The sequence below is a fragment of the Nipponia nippon genome, unplaced genomic scaffold (genome assembly GCF_047370975.1).
Source record: "Nipponia nippon isolate SJK-2023a ecotype South Korea unplaced genomic scaffold, ASM4737097v1 scaffold_2, whole genome shotgun sequence".
NCBI classification, from domain to species: domain Eukaryota; kingdom Metazoa; phylum Chordata; class Aves; order Pelecaniformes; family Threskiornithidae; genus Nipponia; species Nipponia nippon.
In genome coordinates, this window is record NW_028262336.1 from 67,249,191 (window position 1) to 67,273,206 (window position 24,016).

At 42.4% G+C, this 24,016-nt stretch overlaps 1 protein-coding gene across 2 annotated transcripts in view; it reads right to left on the reverse strand.

Moving 5' to 3' along the window:
• The window catches only part of COL4A2 (collagen type IV alpha 2 chain), a 145,609-nt gene that overhangs the window by 81,370 nt on the left and 40,223 nt on the right, over nucleotides 1-24,016 (reverse strand). For both annotated transcript variants that reach the window (XM_087758279.1, XM_087758278.1), the window contains exon 4: nucleotides 21,837-21,917. In XM_087758279.1, the coding sequence (XP_087614405.1) occupies nucleotides 21,837-21,917 (81 nt within the window). The remainder of the gene's footprint in view (nucleotides 1-21,836; nucleotides 21,918-24,016) is intronic.

Consider the following 24,016-nt stretch of genomic DNA (forward strand, 5'->3'; position numbering starts at 1 on the left):
TACCAAACCCTGGCTCCAAGTTCCCTAAGGAGCCCTCAACTCCCAGTTAGTTACTTCTTAGTAAATAAGTATGATAACCAAAAATCAGCACATAATGGACATAACTTGTCAAACACTTTCAAAAACCCATTTTACTTCGGTAACTAAAGAGAACTGAGCTCTTGAGAGATTCACGTTATATGACTTCTCTTCCAACAGACCAGAAGTCTGTGGCTAAGCCAAGAAGGGAAGCAACGTTTCCTGAGAGCCCAAGGCTACAAGCAGGACAGCTTGCCTGGAGGTTGCAGCAACTCCTGGACCTCATTTCTGCTCACACCCTGGCTATGGGCACAACTCAGACACTCACGTAGTAATTACTGAACTATCAGAAGTACCTACAGCGGGGCCAAAATCAGTGCTGATTCACTGCAGTAGGGTGAACTGCGAGCTGTAGGATTAGCTGCTGCTTCATGAGCTAGCTGCCAATCCACCTCAGGAGCAGGGACAACTTAATATAGCATATATAAGAGGGAAACACTTTTTGCTTCCGTTTTTTGGTAGTAACTTCTCACATACTCCTATGTTATGCAAAGCTGATACTGAAGTTCTCTACTGAAAAACAGTATGTGTATTGAAGTACCTTGTGTCCCAACAGGCCTGGGAGCCCCAGAATGGTAAAAAGTGCGCTTCTGGTAATTAAAAGGTAGTACTTACATGTTGTCAATACAGAAACCTAATCTCTTTGAGGGAAAAAACCTATTTTGAAAACAATCAATGATTTTGTTTGTTTGCTGGGCATATATTACTCTAAAAGGTGAACTGGTGCACAGTAGTAATGCCCAATTTCACCCTGTTATTCTTGATTTACACAGTTTATTGAAAAGGTTAGAACTGCTTGATGTTAATAAAGTCTGCCTTTTTTGTTCATAATGACAAACACAATCTGGTTGACAAGAATGGAGAATGAGACCTAGTGGAGACCATGGGTGAGATGCGCAGCTGATAGGAACTGGGGTAGCTCCATTTTCTTCTTGAAGCTGATGCTGATATTCAGTTAATTGTCCTGTAAGAAGATTTGACAGATGCTTTTTCCTATTATCTACTGACATCAGAGAGGCTTTAGAAGAAACATGTGTGGGCAAAGGAACAGGAATGAAAGAGAAACTACCTACAGGGCATCTGACCACAACTGGTCCAAAAAGAGGAAGACACAGTGCCCAGACGGATCAGAGAGTATTCTTCTTCTTCCTCCACCATGGACTTTCACTGGTTTCTCTCCAGAGAAACTACCAACAGTCATCTGTACACCTCCCAAACCTCATTTCAAGATCCTGAGTGGATGTCAGTAGCCCTTAAGTTTTGTGTCTAGCCCTCAGGTCAGGAGTGAATTTAGCAGAGGTGAAGGTGGACTCTATAGCAAAGGTCACACACACAAGCTCTGCAGACATCACCTGAGGTTTTATTTTTTTCACTTAAGAAAGCAGAGGCGACAGTTTAAACCTACAAGAGAACCATGGGCTCATGTCCAAAGTAACAGGGAACTTGCTTGTTTTCACTCTTTTTCTCAGTATAACTTCTTGTTCAGCAGCACTACACTGTGTACCCTAAAATCTGGAGAAAATCTGGCCTACTTTTGACCTGGGAGACTATAAAGAAATGTAGACAAAACACAGACAATAGCAGATGACTGCATATTTTTACATATATTACATGAAATTATAACAATATTCTTCTTCACAGAAGTTATTTGTTCCCTTAAGCTCTTCATAACTTTGTGCTTAGTGAAAATGCTTGTGTGTGTGGCACTTTAATGTAATGACACAATCTCTAAGTACTATAGCCTAAGTTTAAATAATGCTTCCTCACAAAGTTTTGGGCGTACAACTAAAGAGTTAAGTAGTTTCCATGTTTGTTTTTCCTGGATCCTGTTCTGAGACTATCTTCCATAGCTGGAAAAGGTCAACATCCTACCATTAATACAACATTATTCCCACAAGTTTCTACAACAACAACAAAAAAACCGTTTTCATAAACAAAAGCCATTTTTTTAATGTGGTGCATCAAGAGCCATGTTTACTTGTGCTGTTATTTTGCCAGTACCTTATGGTTTAGAAAAGATAAGGCTATTAACGGAATTTAAAGTACATATTTTTTGATCTTATTCCACATTGGGAATGAAAGAAAATGTTACTAAACTGTCCTCCCAACTTCCTCTCTTGAGAGGTCAGACAACTTGGCAATCTATCACTTCTGAAAAAAAAAAGTATACATATGCATATTTGAAGGAGCCACAACATGCAAAAAAAAATATATACAATAATTCAAAATTTTCTGAACTTTGCTCTGAAAATAAATAATGCTATGACATTAAGAAACCAGTTTGAAGTATTTTATACTTATTACAGTAAAGCCCTACAAATCTTCTCATAATCAAAATGCTCAGAGGAATTTCTCTACTTCGACTTTTAACTCATTTTGTTCCTGTGCACTGGTTGGCAAACACAGTTCATCTGGGAAATGCGCATACATTTATAGTCTTCCCATTTCTCAGCTTTCTGTAATACTTCAAGAGAGTGTTCACGAAAGCAGTACCAAAGTACTCACATGACATCTGGCAAAAAACATAAAAGGATAAAATATTGAAGTGAGGTTTTTTTCTTCACATAGAGTCTTCAACTGCGGCACCTGTTTGGATTGCTCATTTGTTCCCAATGCATATGATTCACATCCCTTCTCTCCAGAGAAACAAATGCACAAAACTGGTATGTACTATCCAGAACATGGATACCACCATTTCTTCCCTTTAATCTTTCAAATCTAATGTGGAAAGAATGTATTAGAGCAGTGGTATCTGAAAAAGAAGGTGTGGTGCATGGAATTAAATGTGCGATAATCTTGATCTCTGAAAACCATAAATTGTTATTATCTGTTAGTCTACTTGATCTGCGTCTTCTCTATAGCACACCTTCCAGAAAACAATCGGTGAGCTGGTGCACACTGTCAGTTACCAGTTTTAGATGAGAAATGCTCCTGTTAATTTTTCTAACATGAGGGTAAACATAGAAACCTGAAGAGCCAAGGCACTCTTTAACCCTCCTGCACTGCCTACACTGTCTGTTGGTGCTGGGTCATGGTATAGGTCTGCCCTGGTCTCTGGGCGCATATCCTTGGGGATCTCTTTCTTTGAAGGACTCCCTTTCCTCCTCACGCTCCATTAAGGAAAAGGATTTTCTGTCAGCGAAGCAACTTTTGACCTCTGTCTGAAACTTGGGCAAGGCACAAACCTTTGTAAAGTTGCATACACTCAGCAAAGCTTTTTACTTTCAGCGGTTGAAATATGGGATGATCCCATTGCTTTGGAGTGTGCCCAAACCCTCGCGGCTCCTTGGCAGGACGAGGCTCTGCGAAGACGGAGCACCCCACGTGCCTGGGTCTGTTGTGTACACCCACCCGTCACTTGTGTGGAGCGGCGTCAGCCTTGCGGCGGCCTGCGTGGGTGCCCACCACAACGCTTAGGAGCTCCAGAAGAATCATCCCTATAGCTCCTCTTCCAAACTAGCCTGGGATAGATATGAAAACTGAGAGCATTTTTCCTTTCCCTTCTCAGTACGCATTCAGGCAGCGTGGAGCATGCCCAGGGAGATGCCAGGCTGGATGAAGAGGTCGGTGCAGGCTGCCAGCTGGAGGTGTCCGAGAAACCAGAAGCAAGGTTGTGAAAATGATCGGTAATGGGAGTCAGATGGGTCCTGGTGGCGCAGGAAGGCTTGGACTCAGAGTACCACCACAAGAAGGGGCTGAATTTTTTGAAAAAAGGATAGGTAACTGGTGAAAGAGGGTCTCTGTGGTCAAATGGGGATGCAGATGGCTGCAGCAGAAGTACAGAATAATGCATAAAGGCAGTAACAGTTGGAACAGTTGTAATTTTAAACATTTTTTATACACGATTCTGGATTACACAAGAGATGTATTACACAGGATTAATGACTGACAAGCAGGTCAGGATTTTGTACCTGAAATGACACTTGCAATACCCTAACGAAAAGGAGAGGGGCAGAACACAGAATCTGATCTTGTAACACAGCAATAAAAGTAACCGCGTCCTGAAGTGGTTACAGGAACACACATGGTAGCACATAACGGAAAGCAAATGCGCAGTTCGTATTGCTCGGGCTCCATATTCACCAGCCACAAAGCAGTAAAAACACATATCACAGTAACAGCAACAGAGGAGATTACATCATTTCAGGGACGCATCTGACGCTGGCTGTAAGAGAATCTGGAGGAGCACAAATGTCAGGCTAAAAGCTGGTAAGAGCCAACAGAGCATTACAAACACCATGGCATCATACAAAGGCATATGCACTGGACATAGACTAAACTGGCCTAAGTTTCAGGGTCATAAACAAAGCAGGGGATTGTTTCAGCATATTCATCTGCCTGAATATTCAGAAGTCAGATAGGAAGTAAATGAAATTCATCAATCATCAGCTGGCTGATGCTCCTGCATCTTGGAGTGTTTACGGGTTGTGCAACACTTCCTCTCCCAGGGAAAAAATCCTTGTTACAAGACAAAATGTTTTTTTTCAATCACTGGTTCCTAATAACAGTTCATTGTTGAGGTTTTCTTTGCTTTGTCTCTGCTTACCTCGTGACACTTTAGTATCTAAATATTAGTGGATTGTTTGAAAGACTTGCCTTTTGCTTGGTTTACATATCACTATGTACATTTTTACAATTTTTCTTTCTGACTACCACCCTCTCCTCCTTCCAGTCCATCCTAACCAACTCAAGGAAACACCTGCTTGTTCTATAATTACACCAAAAGCTTTGTGCCCATGGAAGGAGGTACTTCTAAGAAGGAAGTCTTGATGCTATTTTGCTTTGGAGAGTAGTAGATTAATACCTCCGGATGGTTTTATCTCCATTCTCTCTGGAATGTCTTCATTACTGTTGTAGCTGTGACTTAAACCACCTGGGTCTTGCCCTGGTCAAACACAATAAAATCCGCCTGTGATGTTTCTGCTTTCTTACGAAACACGCTCTGAGCCTCTCGTGAATTCTTAGATGCTTAGTTAGCTCTTAAAAAGCCGAACCTTATTTCTCACCAAATTTCAGTTCTGAAAGCTAATCAGACCAGCAACCACGATAACAAATGACCAAACTAGAAATGCCCTTCTTGCCGGGCTTCCACCAAATTGTGTCTGGTGGAAATTGCTGCCAGCTATCTGGCAATGCACAGCTGGGTTGGGATACCTCCCGCAACTTTTTATATGTGCCTGCAGCTAAAGGGATTCATTTGCAACACATGCTCAAAGGGTACCACGTATTTGCTTAAAGAGGCTGGTTAATTCATAGATGTTATAGGACCCTAGGACTGACTTGCTTTCCTACTGAGTGAATTTTGAGTAAGTTTTTCCTTGAACTAAATGGCTATTTAATGCATAGGCTTAAGTTTGACTTATATTTCAATTCGTAGTAAGAAAAGATGATAATACTTGAGAAAACACAAGCTGACCAATCTTCTTTCTGAAAACTGCGGTAGGTGTTTGAATAAACAAATTGCAGGAATAGATGAACAATTACGAACTAATACCAGGTATTGAATTTCATTATGGGAATGCTTTTAACTGAATTGAAAAAGAAACTGTACTTCGCCAGGCATGGGTAACAGCTATGCAGCCTCTAACTGCATACACTTCCCGAGATCTTCAACAGAATTTGGTTTAGATAATTAGGAATATGAAAGAGATTTTACAGTATGAAAGATCTCTACATGAAAGATCTCCTCTTGAAGCAAAGGATTCACAAGTGGCTGCAAGAGTGTTCCAGCAACTATAAATACATGGCAGAGAAGAGTGTTTATCCCACAAAAATGAAAGCGATTCCTGTTGATTTAGTACACAGAGGCAGGAACACATTTAGCTTTACAATTATGCCTTATTGCAGGAGGGTTTATTCAGCCAGTCGGTGCTCTGATTTACACCACACAAAACATCTTTGAAGTCAGTTAAGTTACACAAGGTATATAAATCAGGATAGGTCTCTGCCTAGGACTAAGACTAGACAGAAGAAAAATCCTTGCAGGGAAAAGGCAGAACACAATGTCTGTGAGGGGGAGAGTAAACAGCAACCCATACTGCAGCTGTGTAAATGCGCCAAGCCCACAGACTCGGCAGACAATATGATGTGTATATTTATACCAGAGTGTTGGGGCTTTTTAAGCAGATAAAAATAAGCATTTTTAAAGTGTACTTACTGAGAATGGTATTTAGCATTTATTTAGTTTTGGTAAACATGAGGGGACAAACTGTTGTACTTAGGCAGGACACACTGAAATTATTCAGGGAGTTTTTGATGATCAATTGTATCTATGACTGACACAATCAGCACTGCCTAGCAGAAACGATTACTTTACTTAATAGAATTATTACTGTGGCAGCAACATGTATCTTTGATGGCTATATATGTACTTTACCAGAGAGGAGAGTACTCCTGCGGTAGCAAAGTCATGTGCCTCTCCAGCAAGGACTGGACGTGCTGAGGAGGGAGATGCAGGGGACAGGAGGGTCTCCTTCCCCCGAGGGGGAGGACCCCCATCCCTCTGTGCACTTCTTGTTCTGCATGCCATGTACCGCGGTGGGGCACAGGCTGAAGTGTCCTGCTAAGTTGTCAATGTTGGCCCCTTGGGGCAGTGTCGGGGTCACTTTCTGCTACTGCACAAGGAGTTGGTCCAAGGGCACCCTGATCCTTCCCATGGGTGCTTCCTGATGAAGCAATCCCCTCCTCCTTGGCCCTGGTGGTAGCCATGGATCCGGACTAACCCCAACAGACCCGTTCTCCATTTCCATATATCTCAGGCGGCTTCAGAGGCACGATGCCGGAGGACGGCAGCTCAGGGGACAGGAGAAGCAAGCCCATTCTCTAGCACACTTGACTGAGGTTACCACCACAGATCAGGCCCCAGAAGTGCTTGATCTCACGGAGGTACCTTGCGTCTTTAACAATATCACTCCAACACATACCGTTCCCCTTCTCAAGAGATGCTCGAGCCGTTGTGCCAGATAGAAAATATGCCACTACATGCCTGCTGGGTACTGAGAAAATAGCTCTACAGGTGCAGGGGCGAGCAGCTCCCTGCTGAGATGCCAACCGTGGCAGTGCCAAGGCTAGTGACAGGAGGAGGGCTGCGCCTGCCTCGGCCACGGAGTGGCAAGCATTAGGTACTGTCCTGGGGAGCCACCATCACTTCTCGTTTTCCCCCTCTCCTCTCTGCCTGGAGAAAATCCTGATACTTCCCACCTTGCATGATCTGTGCCAGGCAGTACGTGGGGACCAAGGGAAAAAGGGAAGGGGAGGGAGGGCAGGGCTGCTGCTGCCCCAGCACCTCTGTTGCCTGCTGGGGACAGGAGGAAGCATCGAGGCCTGGTGGCCTCCTGCTCCTTGCTCTGTGCATGGACCCATCCATGATCATGGGTTTACAGGTCTACATGGTCTACTTATCCTCCTCTGAATTTTTGCCTGCAGGCACAGGAACAGCTCATTTTTTACGCAGAATTTTCTATGGTGGCCAAAGGTCTGCTGTTAGCAGCAGCTGTATTTCATGATGACACTTCTCAGATGGCTTTACAATTCACCAAGTGGTTTTCTTAGACATGCCTCCTCTCCTCTGGCTGCTCTGCTGTTTTCCGGGGGGGCGGAACATTTTTCTCCCATCTCCTTTGATGGTAAAACTCTATCCCCCCTTGAGAAAGCTTTCTGGTCCTTCCCCCCTTCTCCATTCTGCTGAGCTCTGGATCTCTCCATCGACTTCTCTAATTTTAATGTTGTTGTTTAACTTGATAAACTGACTTATTTCATTTTACATTTATATTTCATAGCACATCTGCAGCATTTGAGAGTTCACTGCATGGATGTTTCAAACCACACCATAGGATCTTGGCAGTTACACATGACTTCGGAGATTTTATACACATATATCTGACGTACAGAGGAAGTAATTAAACCATATGGACCTCTCCCATACAGTAGGAAGCACAGCACAAATCTTCTCACTTGATTTATTATAACCTCATGTCATTTAGCAAAACCAGCTCTGCAACTGTTTGAAAGAAAGAAGCCAGCTGAGAAGGAGAGAGAGGACCCGCACGGGGAGCTGTGGCTCAGGCAATCCTGAGCGGTTCGCACAGTGCAGTCAAGACCTTGCTGGCAGCACCAGGTAGGAGCTAGCGGAGTGCAAACTCCGCAGTTCGGTTTGCAAGGCTTCGTAACAAGAAAAACAAATAGATCTGCCCTCAGACTACACATTTACCTCTGCCTCTGCTCTGATGGCAGGGGCTAAGGCAGAGGGGCTGCAGGGGACAGCACCAGAAGCTGTTGCAGAGAGGCTGAAGAAGGACGAGGCCGGGCTCATGCAATTTAGCCTGTCCTGTCTGCAGGGCACACTGATGGTGGGGGAATGGTCCCTACAATCTCTGCCACTGTGCAAAGTCCCTAGCAAATATAAATAAAGTAAAATACAAGCTGTGGAAAAGGGTGCAACATGGTGTTACACTGCACATCTGTGCCAAGCACAGGGAGGAGCGTGCTCTGTAATGGAAAAGGAGTTAGTCTCATGGTGGTAAGCGATACCCTGCAATAGCAGCACAGTCATATTTGAACTGAAGAGTTTCCTGTGGAAAATATGTTCTATCCATAAACCCGCATGCCAGTGCATGCCCTCATTAAATACCAGAATAACGAACATATATGGGTCCAACACCCGCAGTGTAGTGTGGTGTCCTTGGTCCCTGTGCTGCTGGAGTCCCTGGTCCTTGGAAAGAAGCTGCCATTGTGCCCCTCTGCGTGCTGCTACCTCTGCCATTAACTGGAAGTGCTAGCAATGCTCTTGGCACCGTACGAAGAGCCACACGCAAACAGCTCCTGCCCCAAAGAGCTTGCATCCTAACACAGCCAAGCACAGCCAACCGGGAAGACCATGGCACACCGTGTTGTGGGGGGAAGAGTTAATCTCACAGAACCAGATTCTCTCATTCCTCTTCTAGGCTCCCAAGACGGGAAGACTCTTATGGGAAGCCTTTAACACAAAAAGGGTGGTGAAATGACAAAGGAAAAGATGTTGCGTGGTTGGAACCAGATAACAGAAAGGTCATAAAAATAATAGAGAAGTAGAGGATCTAGAAACTGAGAAACAGCCAAAAGCAAGAGGTGGTTTATAGGAAAAAAAGGAGTATTTGGATCAGAAGAGAATAATACCAACATATCCAAGTCTTCATTAGATTGGACAGAAAGACTATATTGGCTGCTGTACCCTGAATGGAGTGAAGCACTATGTGTACTGGGGAGGACAGTGAGCACAAGAACTTTCTTTTTTGCTCTTACACCGATACTATGCTTTGCCAACAACCTTGGGGTCAAATAAACCCACTTTTAAACAAGTTATAAGGCTTGATAATATCTCTTTAACCAGTGATACTATATTTGCATAAATGAGTTTTGCTAACTAATAAAATAAGCGATAGTTAGACACAGAACTTCATCAAACAACCATGAGCCATACTAAAAAAACCCTCAAAACCCACAAAAAAACCCAAAGAGCTTTTCTTCGCTGGGCATCTATGATAGTACTAGACAGAAAGGAATCTGACAGCCTAATATAATCTTTTCATAGAAAAATAATTTTAGCCTGTGGGAGAAAACATGCTGCATGGATGTTTTATTTGTTTGGGCTTGCAGCTTATTCATTGTCTAGAGCCGTTCTCCATGGCTAAAACACAGACTTCTATCCATCAAGATCTTCTTTCTGCATGCTCCCAAAGTGAATATCTAATTGTAAGGTCTTTTTAACACTTGTCATCCTTTTCCAGATCAATGTAATGGAAGCACTTACATATACTTCGACAGCCCTGTTCATTATGCAAAGACACTGAAAAGTATTTGGAAACCTTATGTACAAACTGAGGTAAATAAGGAACATTTATTCTCTTAAATGTCAATAAGAAAATGCTGAGAACGGGCTCGGACTGCCTCGGCGGATACTGTTCGTGATGTCAGCCCACCCATTCCCACATTCCTGGTCTCTCCAGGTCAGACTCAAAGGATTCCACTAATAGTTTGGTACTTACCAAAGCAGACAAAAGGAAAATGGGTCAATGTTACTTGCTCCCATGTGACAAAAATACAGAAAATAGAAACAAGCACCATTTGAGAAACTTGTAAAGACTTGAACACATGTCATGAGAAACCATTTACACTCTCTAGAGTGTAATTTAAGCGCTAAAGGATGACCTGGATTATCCCCCTTGGACGCCTGTGTGAGCTACCCAGTTACAGAGCAAGGCTATCATTCTCCCACTGCACATTCTTTAAACTCCTGCTCACAGTAAGCAGAAATTGCAAAACTTGGCCAAAAGCACACACAATACTTTTGTGCAGTAGTTGCACCGTCTGACTGTCAGAAGTCAAAGCCTGAAGGTCTAACCAAATGGATAGTATATTTGTCCTAAAACCATCCTGACAGCGCATTTCATTTCCATAATGAAATGCAATTCGTACGTGAAAACCAAACAAAAATATCAACGATACATGAGAATGTACTGTGCTGTGCCGACACTATTGACCAGAATGAGTGAAAAGATTACAGAGCAGTAGAGAGTCATGAAATTGCTTAACTGCAGGTACTTATTTCCTAAATAAGGTAAAATATACTTTCAGTATTTCATAGGAAGACAGGAAGGAAAAAAAATGTGCTTTTTAACTTTGAGTAAAAAAGTATGGTAATATTTTTAAATGATTGTGAATTACATCCAAAGGGTTCTTATCCCAGTGTCAGCTATCGTGACCAAAGTTAGCTTTCCACTACTCATCTCCAACAAGGCAGCTAGCTTTTTACAAGTTTCCTTTCAATTATTTCTTCACTGCAGTTAAATTTTAAGTCTTATTTTATCTTCTGCAATAAAATGGTTCTCAGTTCCTTACTGTACTTTGTCTTGCTTTTCTTCTCCATCTCTCATTCAAATTTGTGATATGCAGATGGCCAAATATACTCTCAAAAATGCTGCCCTCAAAACAGATTCCTAAAATACCAGTGAAATACCTTCTCAATTTTTTAACAAACTGCTGTAAGATTTGTTTTCTTATTTGGGTGTAACAAGCCCATAAATGAATGAAATACATAGCCAATGCAAAAGGCATCAAATGGTGCCATTTCAAGCACAGGAGCTGAATCTGCATTACAAATAGAGTTAATCCAGCACATTTACTTCAGTCATGATTTTGTTTAAACTACAACCTTGGTATTCATTTTGATTAATTACACTAATTCTTGAGCTTTGTCCAATGCTGTTGAATTGTTCTCTCGTCACACCAGCTGAGGTTGCAAAGGTTTTTCAGACAAGCTCATAGGAGAAGTATCTGCACAGATATAGATGCCTAGGTCAATGGGCTTTAGAGATGAAGTTTAAAATGGAAGTAAAAAGGTGGATCTGTACTTTTGACTACTTTTCAGTCAAGTATCAAGTACCATTCTTTTTCTCCTGTACAGTTGATTTGAAAAGATTTCAGAGGAATTCTGCTTGTAGGGCTGAAGTAAAAGACAGAGAGTGCAATTTCTTAGCTTGGGATGGACTTAACAATACTTTAGATTACAAACCTATACAACTTTTAAAGTTTACTTCTGGAATAAAACAAAGTTTCATAGCTGGCTGAAGCAGAAACACTCTGCAAAAGAACAAATGAATAAAAAGGAGGGAGAAAATCAGTTTTGGTCAATGTGTATACTTTGTTTGATTGGAAAGCAAGACTCCATTTGAGTTTACTTTATCTTTTAAACATTTACAAATGAAAATGTGATTTTGGCGTGAAAATTTAATTGTGTTCATGCATGTATCAAAACAAAACACCCTCCTTTTTCTTAGATATTTTGCATTTTTTGGTTGAAACAAGTTCTTAGGAAAACCTTCCACTGACTGTTCCCACATCTCAGATTTTGTGTAGAATGCACATATGGAAGGAGGATTCACTGCTTCTTGCTCATGGGAAAGTTATCTAACCTCCGTCCACTAGTTCAAAAAGATCTCTGATGTTGATTAAACATGTATAAACAGAGCTAGAAAAAAAAGAAAACATGCATATTTCACTCAAAAAAATGTCAGAACAAATGTATTAAAGAACAGAAATTAGCAATCAACATGAGTATCCAGCTACATGGTTGATTGATAGTCACTGTAGCCCAGGTTAAGCAATTTTCACTGAATAAAACATTAGGTCATAAATTAGGCATTAAGTTTCAGACTGACTCAAGTTCAAGTTCTATCAAGCAAACCTGTACCCTGCCTGCCTTTGGTAGCTAACTCTAGAGATTATAGGCCTATTTACTGCTAACAGTTCATGCAATTAAGCCTTAAGCCCAAGATTTAGATGCCTATGGAGCAATGTCAAGACTTTAGGGATTTACATATGCTGGCAAGACCTTGTAAGGCAGTGTTTTGAAAGTACAAACATAAACAAAAGCATTCATTTGAAACTGTACCCTCAAATGTGTATGTAAAAGGGAACTGTACTCTTCTGTATCTGAAAGCAGAATTTAGCTTCACACTGTTAAACACTTTTTTATGGTAACACTCTTCTCTTCCTGTCTTTTGCAGTCACCAGTAAGCTGCTCTCTGCTATTACCTTGACTAGCCTGAGAAAAAACAAAAATTAAATCTCAATGTGCTATACCAGAATTGATTACAGTATTGAAATAATGAAGGGTGCCTTTCTGTCCATGCATAATAATGCTTACTAGCACTATCGGTATTTTGCATTTCAATCTGCTGCTATTGTAAATACCTCCCTCAAATACTTCCCCTCTGGGGGTAGCTCCTCTTCCTGGAAGTTTCCAGAGACTTAACCTTGGCCTATGAAGCAATATGAAATTTTTAAGCATCTTTTTTTTTGGTAATTCATATCCATTCTAATGCAGAATGTGACAATGCTTTTGAAGATACATGATCAAGTTCACTCCCAAAGCTTTGTATATGGCAAACACCGGAGAGCAAATAGGACATTTTTCAAACCACTTCTGTCTGGGGAAGGTAAGAACAAAAAGAGAGAGACAGGCAAGGGCAGGCCACTGCAAGGCACGTAAGCCTTGTGAATTTTTGGCTTGCGTGATCAGTGGGGTTTCTTCTGGTGGTGGGTTCATGTTTGGGTGTTTGCTGAGCATCTTCCTGGGGATGCCTGAAGGGTGTATGAACTGGCAAGGTGGTTCCTTGACTCTTACAGTGGAGGAGCTTGCCAGCAGAGGAGCTTGCGTCAGCCTGTATATAGAGGCCTAGGTCAGTTTGCCTTTTTCCCGTGACTCTTAGGTACATCTCAGTGAGGCCAGATCTTCCTTGTTGCTAGTCAGCTTAACAGGGGTAGAGCAGGGAAAGGGAAAAGTAATCCCACTCACCTCTCAAAGGAGAAGTTATACTAATATTAACTTTCGAGAGCTAACATATTGTAAGCTCAGGATGCAGGCAGAAGCTGAGCAACAGAGCAAAGACCACTCAGTTTGTTGCACAGAGAGTGCAAGGTGTGTTATTGCTGACCCAGGAGGCAGGTTTTTTATGTGCAACCTCTGGTCCTAGCAGAAGTCCTGGATTTGTTCTCTAGAGGCAAGAGTGTCTGAGCTGGAGAGAAACAGGTCCACAGGCAAGGCCTGCCAGGATGTGGTGGAGCAGTCCCACCTCTGCTGTGCCCGCCCTCACCATCAAAAAAAACCCCTGATGTTGACTAAACAAGTATTTAGAGGATGTCAGTGTGAGGGAAGTTGGATACTCAGCTTGGAACGAGGGATCAAATCTCTGATAAACTCTAACCTCCAGCTGATTATAACATCTGCTTGGCATGAGGATGCTCTTGGAGCAGAGTGCATCTTCCAGGAGAGGACAAAGCAGGTGACGGTAGCGGGAGGTTTGACTATTTGACAGCGAGATAGCTGGGTTTGAAACAGCTGAGAGGACTGAAAGGCCTGCTGAGTGCAAAAGGTAGCACAGCCCACAAGATGTCCAGATAGCTATTTAGTCTGGTAGAAGGGAGGAACCAGTGGTCACAATCTATGTTATACCACTGATGAGGCAAAGTAGAGTAGGGATGTCCTAGGGGGTTAACCCAAGGCTGCTGTGTGGGAGACTGAAGTCCTTGCAAACTCCTTGGAACAAGAGAAACCTGCACAGGAGGAATGGACTGGACTTCAGTCAAAATGGAACAAGGCTGCTATTACTGAAAATACAGAGAAATAGTTAAACTAGAAACAGGGGGAAGGCCAACAGCCATGATGGAGCACCTGGTTCAGACTGAATGAACTTGTGAGGGAGACGTGGCTAATGTTCAATACATTCCTGAAAAGGCAAGGGAAGAAATGAATAGCATAAATGCAATAAACAGGGAAGGTAAATAACACCATTTACAATGCCACTTGACTGGCGCTTGCAACAGAGAATGGGCAAAATTTCTAAGTGCTTCTACAGCAATGCTAGATATCTAAAAAATAGGATTACGGAATTATATTACTTGGCAACAAATGCCAACCTTGATATAGCAGGCATCTCACGTGGCTGAAAGGAGGATAATCGGTGGCATACAGAGTTGCTAAGCTGTCTACTTTACAGGAGTGACAGAAGATGAGATACAGCCAGGGCAGTGGCACAGCACGTGAAGGCTAAAACAAAGTGTAACAGAAAAAAAATACTGAGGGCAGAGGGGAGATTAGGGAATCCTTGTGGGTGGAAATAATAGAAAGGTAGGACTTGGTTTGTATTTAGGACTCCCCTGTTAAAGACACCGATCATGAAATACTCAGTGAAATTAGAGAAGCTGCAAAACTAGGTCAGGTAGCAATGCTGGCAAATTCCAACTACTAATGTACTGTCAGGCACAATGCCTCATCCAGATGAGACAAGGAGATAAAATTTTTGGACTGCTTCTTAGCGCGGCAAGCCCTGGGAGTCATAAGAAAGGATGCTGCTCTGGGTTTAGTCTCGAGTGCCGCACAGGACCTGCTTCAAGAGGTACTAGGGGGAAAACTGCTCTGTAAGAGCTTCACAATACAACTGAACTTAATGCTGTGGTGGGATGGAGTAAGCCAAACAAATACATCACACAGATATCCAATTTCAAGAAGGGGAAATACATAAAAATCACAAAAACAGTAAAAACCAAAAAAGCAGTCAAAAAGGCAAGAAGCCTAAAGCAACCTGGAGGCTTTTCAAAAACACTATTAAAAGCCCTGGTAAACTATGTGTCACATATCAAAAAGAAAGTAAAACAGTTCAATAAAAACCCTGCATAGCTCATAAAAAAAGCTAAGGAGGCTATTGTAGGGAAAAAAGTTAGCATTTAAAAAATTGCTGAAATGAACAGGAAAGCCCATAAAAACCCAATCAAGCATACATGGCAACTAGGATGGCTAAAAAAGAATGCAAATATTTTGCAGAAGATCATCAAGCTGATAGTAAAAAGTTGTTTAAAGAAAAGCAAGAAGCCATCAAAGGAAATAGCAGTACCACATATAAGGGCTTATAAGGGGCACTCGGGGACGATAAGGCCATAGCAGAGAAACGCAGCGACTTCTTTGCATAGGTCTTTACTGCTGAAGGTGTTTGCGAAGGTCCCAAATCCAGGCTATTCTTTGAGGCAAATTAATTTCAGGTAAATATAAAGGAAGTAGTAGATAAAATAGATAAGGCAGGCGTTACTAAGTGACCCGGAGTGGGTGACATTCACCTGGGACTTCTGAAGGAACTCAAGTATGAAATTGCAGAACTGCTGGCCAAGGTGTGTAACCCATCATTACAAACTGCCACTGCACCAGCAGGCTGGTGCCAACCAAGCTCCCATGTGGAAAAGAAGCTCAAGAGGAGACTCTGCAAACTGTGGGCCAGTTTGTCTGACTTTCCTGCTTGGCCAAGCAATAGTCTACTTTAAACAATACAATAACTGAACACAAGAATAAGCATGGAAAAGCAGGCCCTAGTGACCATAATATATTTCGATTTTCAAAATGGTTTTGACAAAATACTTCACCAAATGTTTTTAAAATAAGTTCCCTTGGGGGCTGGAAGAGAGGTGCTCTTATGGACTGAAGGCTGTTAAAGGATAGGAAGAAAAGAATAGCGCTTGATAGTCACAATTCAAAATGGAGATGCAACAGCAGTGGGTCCTCTCAGGCATGGGCGCTGGAGCTGGTTTTAGTAAAAGACTTCAACAGTGATCTAGAGAAGGGACTGAACCATGAAACATCCAAGTCTATAGATGATACTAACCTCTCTCAGGTTGTTAAATACTATGCTGGTGATGGTGGATGGGGAGATCTGGTGATCTCCCATGCTGGGAGATCCAGAAGGACTCCACCAAACTGGGTGGGCAGATAGGTTTCAGTGTTGGGGGGCATCAGGAATGGTATTGAGAAGAAAACAGAGGGTGTCAATTTGCTGCTAAGACAGACATATGTGCTGTGTCCAGTTGTGGTCTCTCACAGAAGAGAGAGAAGAATAAAGGGACTAAGGGCTGGAGTGTTGCCTTCAAAAGACAACCTAAAAAGGCTGTGACTCTTCCTTTTGGACAAAGGACAGGAGAAAGCTGAGAGGGAATATGACTGAGATTTACAAAATAAGGGAAGTAATGAATAAGGTAAATGCAAAACTGCTCCTTCCCCAATCTTACAGTACTAGAAATAGGGTGTACTTGATGAAACCAGAGGGAGATTGGCTTAGAACAGGTCAGACAGTAATTTTATATTGAGTAGTGAACTCCTTGGTGCCACTGGAGGCTGTGAAGACACACAGTTACATCAGCTTCAAAAAAGGATTAGACAAATTCAGGGAGAAACACAGGTACTGAAGGAACATATAAATAGGGTGATCTTGGGTACAAGGGAAATGGACTGCAGAAAGTTGCCAGACCTCCGTGCTCCGCGTAAATAGCATCTCCTACTGCCACTGTTGGGGACAGAGTAGTGGGCTAGATGAATTACTGGTCTAATTTGAGAAGACACTTCTTATGTTCTTATTTTGTAAAAATAGAGTAAAATATCAGGTTTAATCAGATATATCAACTTACGCTCACCAAGAGTTACAAAGGAGCTACTGCCATTACACCAGCTTAGAAGCCAGTTAATTATGATGCTCAAGAATTACACTAACAGTTAATAAAATGATTGTATTGGATTTAAACATTTCCCTACAATATAAGAATGGAATTGACTTTAGAATATTTGTGGGTTCTTTTTTTTTTTTTTTTAAATTATGGAGAAAAACATCGGCTAGATCTAGTTCATGTGTTAAGATTTAAACTTGTAAGGAAAATGCTTGTAAGTAAAGAAAGATCAGACACTAGATTTCACAATTGTATAGCACCCAAAAGCAGAGAGGAATAATTATAGGTGAACTGGTAATAGCTTACCCTTGGCCACTGCATTAGTGAAAGCAATACAACAGGTATCTATCTGTAAAGGAGTTGCAGCGAACTGTCATGTCAGCCTTGGTTAAAAAGGAATGTTTAGGCATTCCCAAAAATGGCCTTTATGGGGGGACATGAAGCTGTCTTTTTATTTCACAGTTTTCATTATTCTAGCCTCTTGCAAAAACAATGGCTAAATGTCTCGAGCACTGTTAGATGCTTGACTCAGACAGAAAGTATGAAGCGAGATTTCAATAGAGTGCATTTTCTCACTCTATAGAAAGATCAAAAAGATTTCTACTCACTTCCACTTTCTACAAAGCCTTCTAGGTTGATTATGAACGGAGGTTGATTATGAACTTCAATGGGTCAAACAGTTGGCCATTGTACTGAAAGGAGTTATCATTTCCTACATAAGTGCATTAATGTTTAACAAATTTTAAAGGTGCATATATTGTACTCTGTCCAATATATGGTTTGCAAAGACCTATAAATCTCAAAATTTTGGGAGTTGCAACAAAAATCTAAAAGAAAAAGAAAGAAACCAGAAGTTTTTAATTTGTTTTTTTCCTTTGGTCCAGGGTTTCCATTTCATTTAAAACAGAATTTGAATACCGTAGCAGTGCTTCCCTTTTCTCCTTTCCCTCTAACCTAGGCACCTGGGTACTCCTTACAGTATTTTCTTCACATGTAGCTGGGGGAGAGGATGAGTCTCTTGTCTTAGGAGAACAACTTAGGATAAGTTGCCTTAGGAGAAATGAGTCTGTCTCATCTTAGGGAGAAGGGAGAAGATGAATCTGTTGTCTTTCTTCTCCCTTTTCACTCTATGCCCTCCACTGAGGCTTATATCATAGTTTCTTTTCGTGTGGATTTGGATACTCCTGCAGGAGCTTCGACTCTTGCTGGAACTTGGCTGAGCTTTTTGCCAGCTGTGAGAAGGGGAGATGAGGGTGAGGCTGGTCCTCAAGCTTGGCTCCTGCAGCCCCAGCTCCAACCACCTCATTAGTGGTGAGGTACAGTTAGACAGACTGCATATTTGTACCCAGCTAACAGTAAATATGCACCTAGGTTTAAAGTAAAATAACTAGGCTGCAGTGAAGAAGAACAAAGACTAGAGTGCCATTAGACACTAGAAAATACCCGACTTATGGAAGAAGTTCCCTTTACTCTTTTTCCTCCGAAGGTGTGAACTCAAAAGCGAGACAGGAGGTGGGAACTTCAAGGGGATCATGTGTGGCCCAAGAAAGACTTTCCTTTAGAGAAACTTCTCCAAACAACTGCTTGGCATTTGCTGTGAATTGCAAATGTGGTTATCAACAATGTCCTGTGATTCTCTGAACGTTTGAATTAGACCTGTTTTCCTCCTGCGAATGAGGCAGAAAGTGCCTTTCACAGGTGTCCTCACATTCCCGTGAGCAGCGCTGATGAGAGGCGGGAGGTTGCAGGTTAGCCACTGCCTTTGCCTTGCTGCAGCAGCTTCCCCACCGCCACAGCGGGCAGATGAAGCTTCTGCTGTTTCATTTTCCTGTCCCCACTGGATTTTGTCGAGCTGTGTCTGAGCCCAGGGAAACTTGCAGGGCAGAGCCCAGCCAAAAAAGGGTGGAGGGAAAACTAAAAACACATACCTCTTTCCAGCAGGCCTGCTAGGCGCATGCACTAATTTGTGCTAAGTGGCCTTTTGTCCCTAGAAACTGCCTGTAGGAAACACAATTCAACTTTCCTGTGCCTTCATGCCTAACTTTATCAGTCCCACACCAAGCACAGGGCTTCCAGCTGTCCTGCATCTGGAGACCCGGCGCAAATCACCAAAGCCTGGCTGAATCCTCATACATTGAGACAGACAGCGCCTCTTTGCCTCTAGCACAGAGCCCCCAGAAGATTTCAGCAGGCATATTTTGTAAAAAATACTTTTTTTAAAACAAAAGCCATTGGATTAAGACAACAAATAAAGAGAAGCTTCTTTATTTAAATGCTGTACCTTAAGACTGTAACTGAAGCAATGGCAGAAAATGAAGCCAAGGACATAAAAACAAAAAGTAGGCATTTTTTCAGACCTTTTCTACTTTCATAGTTTGCAACTGTATTTAGCACTCCAACAAATTTACTTCATTCAACAGCTTCTGATACGCATTCAGTAGCAGCAATCCAAAGAAGGTGCTTTTGTTTGCCTGGTTTTGAGAGACCTGTCACGAACAGAAGGTGACTTTTCAGGGGACAGCAGGGCAGACGGCTGGAGGCAGACCCTCGCAGCTCTGTTCCCACCTGAGTTCCAGATGCCCTGCAAGTGACAGCTAGCTCTATTGCACCCGGGATGGAGAATCATTGCAGAAGCAAGCTCTGACAGACTGCTTCAGGCACTCTTACAAGTGCAAACACGCAATACGTCTATTGTGCATGTAATGAGTCACCTCAAACAGAAAATGTATGTCGTGCCAGATTACACAGAGGTTTTGTGAAAATAAATATTCCCATTGAGGATTAGCATGAGACCAGAAGCTATGCCAAATCTGACTAGTCTCTAAAGGCCAATCTTGTTCCTTAAACCAGATGTTTAACAGAGGTTGTGACATCTGAAGACACCAGCAGACACAAAATACATGCAGTGTATGCTGACTCAGAATGAGGTATATCATTTCAGAGCATTAAAATACAATTTTTGAAGTGTTATAAAATTCTTTAAATCATTTTCCCCAATACTCCTTCACATCTTGCACAATTAGCCACAGCCACAAAATATAATTTACGTTTTGTAACATCCTCCTTTTCTCTTTTTTAATGTCTATTTAAAGGGAGGCCAGTGTGATTAGTTACTGGGCTTACTTACTTCCCTGAGATAAATCAAAGAGTGAGAGGGGCAAGCGAGTACATAAAATCTGCCCTTATCTCCCAATCTAGGTACTAAGCAACTCACAAGGAGCTTCTTATCAGTGGCACCTGACTGATTCTCTACTCTGGTAATTTAACATTTTCAGCTTTTCTAACCTATACAATTAATTTTGTTTAGCTGTCTCTTTTCTCTTGCAGAGTTGGTAACTTGAAATTAAGGGTTATTCAGTCAATAAGGAACATGAAAAATATTTCAGTCACAGAAGTTGGTAGATTTTCGACAGATGCCTATTTTCACCAACTCTAGTGGAGAACAAGTACATCTGTGCTTTGCTTTCGGAACCAAAAAAAGATGACACTGAAAAAAGACATAGTAACAGTATACTTGAAGCCGTTTCATACGGCACCAGTTTTTGTCTTTCAGTGCCCTTGGAGGGAAGTGGCAGGAGGCACTCGCCAAACTTCATGTGCTGGATGATGAGGGTAAGACAGTAACAGCTGGAGGGAGCCCCACCAGAAGCTCTGTCTCGGGGGAGGGCTTGTTTGTCCTCGGCTTCATCAGTTTGCCATTAGGTTATTGTAATGGAAAGCAGACCATGAGCAGATCATGGTCAGGGGATGGTAGTATAACGATTACAGTCCTCATGGCATGGTAACCCCAGGATCATCTGACTTCCATGGAGACATCAGGACTTCTGCTGTAAACAAGAGTGTTCCTTGCCTCCCACCTACACTGTGACTTTCCTACCACATCTTCCTCTGCTCAGACATGGAGTCAAGCTTGAGGAATGTTATGGGAATGGGAACTGATGGCTTGCTGCGTGGAGGGAAGGCAGAGAACTAAAAAATCTTATGAGGTTTGTGATAGCAGAAAGAGCATATGATCTGCTGCATCTCTTGCCTGACCTATTCTTAGAGATGGATCGATGGAAAAGGCTGAGTCACCGTCTCAGCTGCAGAAGACCAAGCTGTACAAAAGCAGCCTGCCAGCCAGGGCTCCAAGCCATACAGGATAGGAACTGCCCTATTTCTCAGAGCGCTTTGCGGCAGGTGGCTAATCGCCTCCACCCCATCTCCCTTCCTCTGCCTCATTCCGCACTACTCCCCCAAACAAAGAACAGACTATCAGCAACAGCTTAACACCAGAAGTCCCAAGTGGTTCCCTTCCAGCAGGGATTTCAGGTTTTGCAGGCCTGGATCCCTTCTGCTTTAATGGAAATCACATGCATGAGGTACCTTTTCATCAGATACCATTTTGTTAGAAAGACTTGAAGAATATTACTGCGTGTTTTTGTCCATATTCATTTAGCCCTGTCACAAAATCCAGTGATGCTCTAGCACATAGCATCCCTAAAATTCTGATCTGATCAGCTCGTCATGGTCATCAGGTCCCTTGGCCCTGACCATTGAGAGAATAACCTGGTATATTTCATAACAAAGTATTTCTTCAAATTTAGAAGCTCTTGAGGAAGTAAGATGAAACAACAACTTTTTTCCTGAAAAATAATAATTGTTTGAATACTCTTAGCAGTTTGATGCAAGTCCACCTATAGCAAACAGCGTTGAACTGGTACCATCAAGACTGTTTTACAGGAAAAAGTGTTACTTACACGGCTTCCTTTTTCAGGGAAACACTGACATCCTCCACTGCAGTCTCTTCCTCCACATGGTCCTGTGTAAGTTTTTCCACCCTGCAAACCAGAACACACATAAAACGAATTGTTAAAAGGTATCCACTACAATACCTGTCACAGCACAATAAGCTTTGATTAGCAGACTCACTAGGAACTTGCCCATGCAAAGACCAGGATCAGATCTATGACTCTCAGTTGAAACCTCTTTAATCTGTGCTTAGAAGCAGCCGTGAGTGGCTTTCCAGTTCTTGGAGTCCAGCATCGAGAAATATAATGTTACTCTATTAATTTCCCTCCACGTTTTCAAAACATTGTGGCTCCATGCTGAGCAGTATCTCACACATCTTTTTGACACATGCAACAGATATCGTATCACAGAAGCGCAGCTGCTTGGATTCTTTGGGGACATGGAGTAAGTCCTAGGTCACAATGCAGCACATCCTTCTATGCATGCTCTAAATTGTTGCTGTATTTTAAAATATTTATGGGTGGACATAAAGGAAGATGTAGGTATCGTTCAAAATCATAAGCCAAACTCCTGCCCTCTCCTCTTCCATGGCTGCCTATTCTGGAGGCACCTAAAACTTTCTAGCAACCAACCACTGTGACCTAGAAGTCAGACCTAGATTAAGTAGAAGGCTGCAGTTATATCTCTCCTGCCTGTCCAGAACCACCTTGGCCTGGGCCACAAATACATGGATTACAAAATACGCATCACTCCATGCAAATCATTGAACGGACTTCAACAGGCAAGTCAGCTTGGATTACACCTAGCACACACTGCCTGCACGAAATGCAGCAGCCACAGTCACTCTTGTTCAGAAACCTGAACAGCAGAGATGCTGTGCGTGCTGTGGTGTGACTTTTATAATTGTAACTTCATAATTAGGAATACTGTGAAGAGCAGCCTGCGGCCCACCTAAGCCCAGTGTTTTGAATCCCTGAAAGTGCCCCAGCAGCCTAGCAAGCAACCTGGGAAAGGAGGAAGGGATTTCTCGTCACTATTTCTGAACCTGGTCTGCCCCACAGCGAATAATTAATAGAGCCAGACGAAAAAGAGAGAAGAACTGAAGTCTAGTGGCTACAGGAAGGGTGTCTTGGAGCCACACACAGCACCTCATTCAGGGTGGCTGCTAATTTTCACATGTACCGCTCCTTAGATAAAACCTTGAGGCACCTCAGCTGTAGGGTAGAGAGTCAGGCTGCACGTTGCTTGCTCCCCTCCTGGCTGGAAGAACCCCGAATCCTTCATTGCACTGCGGCAGGGACAAATGGCTCCTTCACCCTTCCTGCCTCCTTCATAGCTTGAGCATGTCATCTCTTGGAAGGGGGATGACATGGGTATAAACAAGCCTCCAGAACAAGATGGGTGCTCTGAACTGCTATGCTGTTGCTTAAAAAGGCAGCGATGCTGCCGTTCTTGCCTCAAGCCCTGCCTCAAGGAGGTAAAGCACAGAGAGGGACCAACACTGCCATGCTTAGCATTTTTCATGTAGCTCTAAGCAATCCTCTACTCAACACCTGGGGTTGTTGGGTCACATTTTTCAGGTATCCACTTCTGCCATTACACTACCGAGAACCTGAAAACACAGCTCCAGGCTTTGGATTCCTCCCTCAGAGCCAAATGAAGAAAAGGTATGGAGCAGGTACCAGGCATTGCCTAAGTCCTCCTTCGGTCATATTTGTACAACAGGCTCTCAATCTTATGGTAAGTAGTAATACAAAGTTCCCAAAACAAGTTCTTATGCTTGTCATGAGAGGGTTCACGTCTATATTGTAACTGTTTTTATATATTAAAATAGTTCTGTTTCAGCTTTCTATTTAATTCTTACATTAAATGAAACTAGCAGGCTTTTCATACTGATAAAACAGGTCCACAGAACTGAAACCATGCCCTGAGCTATTTAAAGGTTAGGTGTTTGATTCAGGAAATTATTTCATGGATGTAACAGTGCTCTACGTCATGTTATGAACTCTGCTTTATGTTTAGGCTATTGTTTAGAGGAAATAATAAGCCAAAACAGTTTTATAAACTCCAGCAGCTTGTTCAGGGTGGTCCATCTTTTAGTTAAACATTTGGATGGTCACAAACTCACTACCTCTCTGTTTTTTTCTTATTAAGCTATTTGCAGATGAAACATGCATCTCTGGCTCAG